Here is a 10,548-nt window from a genome sequence, read left to right as displayed (position 1 = left end):
TAAACCTCACCACCATGGGCAAGACCAAAGAGTTGACCAAGGACGTCAGAGATAAGATTGTAGACCTGCACAAGGCTGGAATGGGTTACAAAACCATCGGCAAGCAGCTTGGTGAGAAGCAGACAACTATTGGTGCGATTATTCGTTAATGGAAGCAACACCAACCAACTGTCAATCGCTCTAGGTCTGGGGCTCCATGCAAGATATCCCCTCGTGCGGTATCGGTGATCATCCGAAAGGTGCAGAATAACCCCAGAACTACACAGGGAGAGCTTGTGAATGATCTCAAGGCAGCTGGGACCACAGTCACCAAGAAAACCATTGGCAACACACTACGCCGTAATGGTTTGAAGTACTGCAGCACTCGCAAAGTCCCCCTGCTCAAGGAAGCACATGTACAGGGCCGTCTGAAGTTTGCCAATGAACACTTAAATGATTCTAAGGAGGATTGGGAGACAGGATGTGGTCAGATGAGACCAAAATCAAGCTCTTTGGCATCAACTCGACTTGCCGCGTTCGGAGGGGGAGGAATGCTGAATATGACACCATCCCCACCGTCAAGCATGGAGGTGGAAACATTATGCTTTGGGGCTGTTTCTCTGCCAAGGGTACAGGACGACTCCACTGCATCGAGGGGACTATGGATGGGGCCATGTAACGTGGAATATTGGGCTTGAACCTCATTCCCTCATTCCCTCCCATTGAAAACGCAACCTTAAGGATTTGGAGAGGATCTGCAAAGAGGAGTGGACCAAAATCCCTCCTGAGATGTGTGTAAACCTGGTGACCAACTACAAGAAAAGTCTGATGTCTGTGCTTGCCAACAAGGGTTATTCCACCAAGTACTAAGTCATGTTATGCTAGGGGTTCAAATACTTATTTTCTGCATCAAATGCAAATTAAGTCATACATGTTATAAAATGCAGTTTTCTGGATTTTTTTGTTGATATTCTGTTTCTCACTGTTAAAATACACCTACTATTACAATTATAGATCACACATTTCTTTGCAAGTGGTCAAACTTGCGAAATCGGCAGGGGTTCAAATACTTATTTTCCCCACTGTATGGGATGCCCGGTTCAAATGCTATAGCTAAGCTCCAAAATATATTTATCTTTCTCCATCCCTCGCTTATCCTCTCTCCTCTCATCATTTCTCCTTCTCTCTTCATCTCCCCCTCTCGTCTCCTCACCTCTCGTCTGCACTTGGTGTCTCCTTGCTCCTTTCTCAGAAGTATTTATGAGCTGGTCGTTGCGAGTGCAGTATTTATAGGTGTGTCTGCTCTCTGTAACAGCACCAGAGAATGATGCCCAGGCCTCGGCAGTCGATGCCCTCGGCTCTTGCGAGGACATAGTTTGTTTCATCTGCAAATTCACCACTTTGACCTGCTGTCATAAGGAAATAACATAGCACCTGTCTCACACTAAAAAGTCATTGTTGGCGGCAAAGGCACTTCCATGTCCTCAAGGGGAACCTGATCAGATGGAAACGGCCATCAAACCGGTAGGATATGAAACCTGGGAGGTATTCTAAGAAGAACTTGTCGTTAAGGATCGTTTATCAGAACCACAAGAGGGTTCTTACAGGAAGACAGACTGAAAGGCCCTGGAAGTTTCTAGACCCCTCCCCCCCCCCCCCCCCCCCCCCACACACACACACACACACATTGCCACACATTTCCAAACATTTGGTTGACAACCCTAACGCCGGCTTGATCAAGCGATGGGGGTAAAAGCAAACAGGCTAGCAGCAGTCATTATCCTCTCTCCGCTAATGGCTCCGGGACAGGATATTGAAACAGCGAAGCCAGCACTAGGGGCAATGAGAGTGATGGGTGATGGGTGATGGCTAGAGAACATGATCATTACCGACGACTAATCACCGGTAATCTCACTCCCACACTCGCTCCACCAGACAGAGACAACCTCGCTGTCTGAGAGAGAGCTACTCTCAAAAAAATACAAAAAAACTGAAAAAACTGGCTTGACGAAAATAGATCCACAAAACACAGTATGTACTCAGAGCTTAATGAAGAGAAAATTAATGAGTGTGTACCTGAGCCTTCTGTTGACTGAACATTCTGCCTGGTTGAAGGCAGAGAACATTTCTGTTTGCTTGAGGGAAGTATCCTGTAAGCTCTGGGGCCGTGGGGTAGTCGAGTGGAACTGAAGCTGCCCGCACAGCAGCGGGCATATTAAGGGTTCTGGCCCACTTCTGGTCTGGGTTTGGGTATGGCATGGCTTCAAATTACCTTCAGAACACCCCAGCTACATACGTGGGTGAAACAGGGACCGTTTCTCTCTCTCTCTCTCTATCTTTCTCTCTATATTAACTGTATCTGTTTCTCTTTTACTGGATCCTCTATACTTTCTCTCTCTCTCTCTCTATCTCTATATTAACTGTATCTGTTTCTCTTTTACTGGATCCTCTATGCTTTCTCTCTCTACCTTTTGCTCTTTCCTATCTCCACCCCTTTATCTCTTCCCTTCTCTCTGTTTGTGTTGTTTATTAAAAGCTAAGTGATGAGGGTTGGAGGTGTGGTGGTGGTGGTGTGTGTGTGTGTGTGTGTGTGTGTGTGTGTGTGTGTGTGTGTGTGTGTGTGTGTGTGTGTATGCAGGGGGGTGGGGGGGTGGGGATTCATGCTTCCTGCTAATGGCCCTCTTCCACCTGTGCAGTTCAGCCTGCTGGTGCATGATAATCCCCCCCCTCCATTTCCTGCACCGGTAATGAGAGTGCGATCCCCTGCCCACATGCCAAAGGTACCGCCGCCGTCACCAATACCACCACCTCGACCAGGCCAAACATGCCAAGCCTGTGACGCCAGCAGGCTACGGTACCCCTCACCTCTCGACCATGGGCTACCGGCACCAGGGCGCACCCTTTTGGACAGCGATCCAACAGCTGACGCAGATCAAAGACCTGAGAGGGCGAGGGGCTGCACAGGAGCTGTTCCACTGTTTACTCAGAGCCTCCCATTACTTTACTGCATGTCTAAAGGTTATCAGTCTTATCTCTTCTTTTACAATACCTAGGGTTATCCATCTGTCTTTTTTATATGGTCCACAATTACTTACCAGGCTGAAGGTTATCTAATTATCTTTTTCAAAGAGCAATGGTTATGTGCCTATGTGCTCTAACATGATCATTGCTTATCTACGACTTCCCAGAAGGTGCCCTCTCTGCTTGGAAGAGGGGCAGGACAGTCCACCGAACTCAGAAAAAAAAACAAGCTCTCCACGGCAACACACTCTCCCTGAACTTGGCAGAATCGACATGCGGCTCAGGTGACACGAGCCACACGATGCCAAACAGCGCCTATCCAAGAATTGATGCGACTGCAGCGTCTGCGTACGCACTGAGGGGCTATCAAATGTCTGCGTGGCAGCCGCGTATCAGAGGGAATAACTCACTCCCTTTATCAGCTGGCGGCAAATGATGACAAGTGCCAACATCAGGCCTCGGGCTAAGAGCTTCGTCTCAGAGAGAAACCTTTGTTGGTTGACAGGCAAAAAACATCCTTCATGACTGAGTTTTGCTGTGTAGCTCATAGCTGAAGAAGCCTTCATCAGATGTTTCAGAGGGGAAGATTTAAAGCTGTTGTAAGAAATAATTCATCAAATACTTGAACTGTCTGTACTATCTGACAGCTATAGTTAAATGCCTCCAGGACTCTCCTAGGCTCAATAGACCGCAACTGAGGTTTCAACCCGGACTGGCTGCAAACGTTACCATATGAGGTTAGTGCACTAACCAAATGGTAGCATGTGTGTGTCAGTGATTTGTCATAATGCAGTAGTTTTACTTCATGATGTACCCAGACATTAAGTATAATAATGTACTTGTATCGTTTGAAAACGACTTTTAAAGTAATTCATTTGGAAGTAGAAGCTAAAGTGAAATGGTCAACAATGCTTGCAATCAGAGAGACATTGAGTGGTATGCAGTGTTTGTAAGTGTCCTATTTTTATCTGGACTCAAGAGTAGTACCTTTGAGGTGAAGACAAATTCAAGAGAGAAATTGAAGAGATAGGCAAAGACAATTGTGTATTGGCTTTTCACAACAGTATATTTTATAACTATTGTAACACAAATGAGTGTGTTAAACAGGTTGTGATATATAAGAAACACAAAAATACATCATATTGTGTGTGTATACTTGTGTGTAGGAAGAGGGGCTGGTCATCTGTGTGTCAGAGAGAGATAGACAGAGAGAGAAAACACAGTGATTCAATGCATTATTGATTACCTCCTCAAATAACACAACCAAAATAATCTCTCTGCCCTTCCAAACAAAGAGTACAGAGTTAGAGAGAGTTAGGGAGGGATACAGTAGGAACAAGCAGAAGAGGGAGACATTCTCTCTTAAAAGGAAGAAGAGAGAGATAGCGAGAAAGACATAGAGAGAAAAAGGAGTGTCTGACAAACGACAAATAGAAGGATGGATAGAAATAGACCCCTAATGTCTTCATCGCAATATCGACTTTTGTCTTTAATAACAAGATTCATCAACAATTCCTATTTGTGTCTATGCAGAGGCCATCCCCGATGGAATTGGTGTGTATCCCATTTCTTTCTGCAGAAAAGGCCTGGAAACCCAGTGGAGTGGGCTGGGTCAATGGCATCGATATTATAATGGAGCAACAGTAGATCTTGGAGCACGTCCAGACTCTTAATCAACCCCTTTACCCTGACCTTGCAGCGAGGAATTAGTAGTCTGACAAGTGGGCTACACCCACTGCTGGGTGCGCCCCAGATATTGCGCCTTAAAGAGGGAGACAAATGGCCCGTTCCAGGAAATGGCTACCGGGGCGTAAGAAGCTTCTCTAAAGGGAATCTAGTCATCTAAAGTGGTTCTGCTGTAGAAAAAGCATTTTATTTGGCAACAGCTTTCATTCACAGCACATTGGTTTTAAACAGTCACTATATAGGCCAGGATCTATAATACACTTTAGATTACATTAAATGAGATAACACAAATCAATGAGAACACCGACCTTTTAAAAAAAAGACTTAGAAGTGTGTAATGCACAAATAAGTATAATTATGAATTATGAATAAGAATTAAGTATTTCAGATTCGTCATAGACTGATGCTGTAAGTCATAAATTACAATGGTAAAAACGTAATAATATTGCTTTAAATGAGAGCAGGGGAATTTCTTTCTTGTCTGAGTGGCAGATGGAAAACCTTGGCCCAGTTTGACCCATAATATCTTCAGCAAAGGGGAAAAAAGGATTCATTTCGAGGTGGATATTTTCTGTTTTACTCCATCCAATCTCCCATATGGCCAAGTCAAAGGACCCTCGCTAAGTGTTTAATGCATATTGCGATTGCAATGTTCTGGCTGTGATGTGGCAGCAGACACCATTTGGCTCCGTCCGCTCCATCTGGTAAGCTTGTGCCAGACGAAAATAGTCTTTGTCTGCTTTCCAAGACCGAAGACTCAATGCGTGGTGGTGGATGCAAATATTCATGCTATACTGAAATATACTGAATGTGTTTTCTGTGTTTTGTAAGTGAGGGGTGGGATGTGGAGTGGAGTGAGTCTGGGTGCTTTGGTCGCTGTGTCATTCCAAATTAATTTCAAATGGTGACTGTTTTCCTTTATTGATCGATGACTTCCATCCCGTATCTACAGCTGTGACTAACAGCAGAGTGACAGCTGGACAGCCGATCACGCAAACGCTGATTTATAACTGTGTCATCCATCTCACAGGGGACATTTGATCAATCGGGGTGATCAATGCAATTTACGTAAAAGCGTCGCGCAAAAAAAACAGAGGTAGACAAAACTCTCCACGTTTAGTCTGTTACAGATGAATCTCAGTGAATTCCAATAATCTAGTTTTATTTAAAAAATTGTAATGGTGGTTTGCAGCTAATGAGGATAGCTCTGGGTGAGCACCAGAAGGGAAGAACCACAGTATGACCCCAGCTTCGGTCTACGGAGAGCCCTGTGAAGCCAGTAGCAGCCCAAAGTTGATAAAATGCCTCCAATTAGTCCCTCTTAGGCGGTCATGCATTTTTAAACACAGTCTCACTCGTCCCGACCAGCAGAGATCCACGCCTCTAATTTTCACTGTAGCCTTTTCCACTCATTACAAGAGAGAGTGATTAATTTCTCTCGCTCTGATATTCTTTGCCTTTCATTACTTTCATAATGTTTGTGCATTAGTGGACTGTATGAATTGTCTGTCTGCCCATTCTTCCAAGTCCAGTGGGAGGTTGACTGGCAAACACACAAGACAAATAGGGACCAGGAGCATGTAAACACTTTTGCCTACGCTCTGCAATTAGACAGCGGAGGATGCTACAGTAAAATGAGGGCACTCGAATATCAGTGGTCGATGCTGCGGGACAAATGACCCGTGTGGTCAGATTTAAGTGCGCTTGGCAACCATGTGACTCTGTGCTGTAGAAGTGCATGAAGGTAAACACAGTTCACCTACTTCACAGCGGTAAAAACTACTGAGTCGTGGAAAGTTTGCGTACAATACATCTTACAATACATCTTATGAATTTCACTCGCAAATATTAAACTTGTAATCCAACAAGCCTGGATGTATTGGTAGTGCTGTGCGTGTACCCATATAGAGTTACCCATCATGCATTGCTCCTTTTGCACTGAAGAAAGTCTGACATGGACTGAAATGTCTGCACTTCTGCACTCAATTCACTTTTGCACACTTTTCACTGTCTGTACAGCTCTGCAATGTAACAAATAGAAATATCTGAAATCCAGACTCCAGTCTGAATTCCTTTTTTGTTCTCCGTGTGCAAGTCCTTCCTTGCTGCACTAGTGCTGTGCATGTAAAACAACAAGAGTGAGGAACTACAATAAGAGATGTAAGTATAAAGACACAAACATGTTTACAAGCACAAACTTGAAACAGCTTGTGGGAGATTAAGAAGCCTTTTTTTCTATAAAAATTACATGTGTAGCTATCTAAAAAACAAATTCCTAGGGTTTCTTTTTCTCCATCGCTAGCCAACCAGTTTTATTTTGATTCCTCCTGATCTCAGGTCAGAAGAGGTCACCCTTAGAGTGGGTGGATTCTGCAGGGGCCAATAAAACAGGGGGCGTTAAGAGACTGCCATTTTTCCTCCCTCAGGCCAATCAGCAGATGAGTGTGTTCCGCGGCATGAGTGTGTTCCGCAGATGAGTGTGTTCCGCGGCATGAGTCTGTTCCGCAGATGAGTGTGTTCCGCGGCATGAGTGCTCTGAGGCGAGGGGTTCTCCCGGACAGGGCAGAATTGATTTTTCAACACTTTCAATGCCAACACGGGGCGCCATCCAAACCCTTTCAACAGGTGCATTACCCTAATTGTCTGGAGTCTAAGCCAGCAGACGGGAACAGGGGAGGTGAGTGGGTGCAGTCTGCACACACACACACACACACACAGACACACACACACACGCACGCACGCACACACACACACACACACACACACACGCACACAAACACACACTCACACACACACACAAACACAGAGAGAGAGAGACATACACCACTACTCCCCCACACACACACACACACACACGCAGTGTGAACTACAGTGTGATGGGGAAAGAGACTGATGCACAGTGGATGCACAAAGACACACCCATACCTTTTAGATGCAGAAGAACAGAACACTCTCCTCTCCGTCCCTGACCAAGACGGACATGATCACTTGACTTGGTCCCCGGGCGCCATAAAGGCTGCCCACTGCTCCTGGCTGCCCTGGAGGAAGGACAGCCCAGGATGGGAAAATGCAGAGGACAAATTTCACTGCGACCTCTTCGGCATGCGTGTGTGTGTATGTGTGTGTGTGTGTGTGTGTGTGTGTGTGTGTCCTGTGTCGCCACCCTAAAATGCACGTGTGTGTTGCTGTGTGTCGTGTGTGACCAAATAAAAACTGACTTTGACTTAAAGACACATGCACGCATACAGAGATAGGTAAAGAAAGGGACCCATAGACACATAGTCAGATATTTGACAGACATTTGTCTCTGTCTGATAGGCATAACGTTTTCCAGTAAGTGACAAAGCTGCCTCTTCCTTCAGGGGACAGCAGCACAGGCTCAGATAGACACTGACAGCTGAACGGTTCCGACCCAGATCTGGTCCAGGATCAGCCCGGATGCCCAATGTTAAACTCAAGGGCAAACCTGCTTATCTGCCAGTTACGTACATGCCACCCAGCAGGGGTGCATTTGTCAACATTCCCGTGCAAAATATGCTTCCTCCGACTACCACCGATAAGAAAATAAATGAAAAGAAAAAGACGGATGACATTTTGGCCTGTGGATGAGCTTTAACAAAGAGAGGGACGCAGTATGACTGTGCAGTTGTCATGGTACCAAACCCTAGAGACAGCATATGGAGGCTACACTGTCTGCGAACTCTGATGTTTTGATGGTGTGATTGATATCCTCTCAAATATTAAACTGCTGAGACGCCATCACTCTAACGCCACACACTTAAGAGCGGCATGTATCTTTCAGACATAAAGGTCAATGCCTGCTCATGCACACACATAACAAACACAGCCTTGGACAGCCTGTCTGATATTGCGGCAGATGCTACTTCTCATAAATCTCACTGTGAGATGAGAAGAGAAAGACAAGAGAGCCATCTGGGAGAGAACTGACCACACACATACTCACTCATACACATACACACACACACACACACACACACAGCAGGGTTGTGATGAGTGTTGTTAACCAATACCACACTGTTCCGACAGTGTTTATCAATGTCTCAATATCTGCAAGCAGCCTTTACTTTGCCAAGAGGCATGTTGGTATTAAAACAGTCTGAGGATAGACCGTCAAAGCGTGCAATATCATAAAAACAGAATATCATCAAAACTCAGTTATTTTCTCAGTTCACCAACAATGAATATCACTATGTCAGCAGTCTTATAATCACCAAAAGAACATCATTAGCAAGATCATACAAAGCTGTAGCACGCAGTAAAAAAAATAAAAAAAAGATAAAAATCGAGTAAGGTTCAGGGGTCACTCACCACGGTAACGATGTGTCGAGCATGGACAGGGGCGTTCTCGACGTGGACCTCGTGATCGTTCCTCGCCAAGACACTGACGCCATGCCTGCGTGGTGACTGGCGGAAACGGGAGTCCATCAGCGCAGCGGGACTCAACTTGGCCATCCTGGCATGAGACTGGCCCCTGCTCCAGGCCCCTTTGCCCAGATCAAAGGTCATCTCGTGACCCTCAGGGTCCACACGGCGGTAGATCAGGTCATTGCCATGGTCCCCAGAGAAGCCATCTATAAAGTATAAAGACACATGGTGAGTCTCCATCGCTATAATCAAGTTGAACTGTACCCAACAAACTAAGGTCTCTGTACATTGATGACACGTGGCATTGCTATATGCAGAGAGTATGTGTTTGTTTTCTCTCTGCGCATTGTTACATGGTAAAAAATAGACAAACAATCTGTTTATCTCTGTAGTTTGTAAGTGTTTTATCTCCATTTTGGGAAGTAATTCAACGCATAGTAGATAGGAAGGCAATGGTGACAATGTAAAATACTGTAATATGAATGTCCCAGGTGAGAGCCTAGGATTTCTAAGGTATTTCTGACAGTACAAGGAGAAAAAAACATTTAAAAGAAATCCAGACAAACTCTCCAAACATCCTCAGTATTGATGTTCTTCCTAATGTAATCAAATCTTGCCCAGTAAACTAACTATCCCGTCTTGAAGCATGGGGACACTTAAAGCCTTTAAGCCAGGGCACTGCGAGGCCCACATAAAGAGTGCAAACAGACAGTGGACCAGAGAAAAAAAAAGTCGCCTGTGGTCCTGCTGTTTAATGAAGTTGCTCATTCACCCATCCATCAGTGCTCTCAGCAATGAAGATCTGGACTCCTGCCAGACCCTCAAACATGCCCCCCCCCCCAATGAAAACATGACATTCAGACTGGCTGAGGGGAAGGGGAAAAGACTGTGACAGAGAACTGGGGATGAAACAAAATAACTCAATAAAGAGAGACAGACAAAAGAGGGAAAGGGGAAATGGTAAAAGGGGCAAAGGAGAGAGAGGAGGTGAGACGAATCACAAATTAGATTTGGCCTATAGCAACCTCACACATACACATACACATGCACACACACACACACCACACACACACACACACACACACACACACACACACACACACACACACACACATGACAAATGCACAATGTTTCTTCATATTCACCACATTTCAAGCAGCTGTGGCAGACCTGTCCACCTGATGTCACAGTCAGTCAAGCTAGTATAGCGTTTGCACTCAACACCACTTTCTACAGCTCCCTATGTGTATAGTGTATTTGTAGCTCAACACTGATTGAAAGGTGTGTGTGTGTGTGTGTGTGTGTGTGTGTGTGTGTGTGTGTGTGTGTGTGTGTGTGTGTGTGTGTGCGTGTTTGTGTGTGTGAGTGTGTGTGTGTGTGTATGCATGTGTATGTGTATGTGTGAGACAGAGAATGTGTGTGTGTGAGAGAGAGAATGTCTCTCTGGATGCGAGCATTATGGGCTGTCAGTCTACC

The 10,548-nt window shown here is 45.3% G+C and overlaps 1 protein-coding gene across 1 annotated transcript in view; it reads right to left on the bottom strand.

Moving 5' to 3' along the window:
- ptprr (protein tyrosine phosphatase receptor type R) overlaps positions 1-10,104 on the bottom strand; it is a 46,946-nt gene extending 36,842 nt beyond the window's left edge. The window contains exon 1 of the mRNA XM_031583056.2: positions 9,016-10,104. Coding sequence (XP_031438916.2) covers positions 9,016-9,486 — 471 coding nt within the window. The 5' untranslated portion in view covers positions 9,487-10,104. The remainder of the gene's footprint in view (positions 1-9,015) is intronic.
- Between the last annotated feature and the right edge of the window lie 444 nt (positions 10,105-10,548).

This window comes from Clupea harengus, chromosome 16, assembly GCF_900700415.2.
Source record: "Clupea harengus chromosome 16, Ch_v2.0.2, whole genome shotgun sequence".
Classification (NCBI taxonomy): Eukaryota; Metazoa; Chordata; class Actinopteri; order Clupeiformes; family Clupeidae; genus Clupea; species Clupea harengus.
This window is presented reverse-complemented; position numbering and strand designations above follow the sequence as displayed.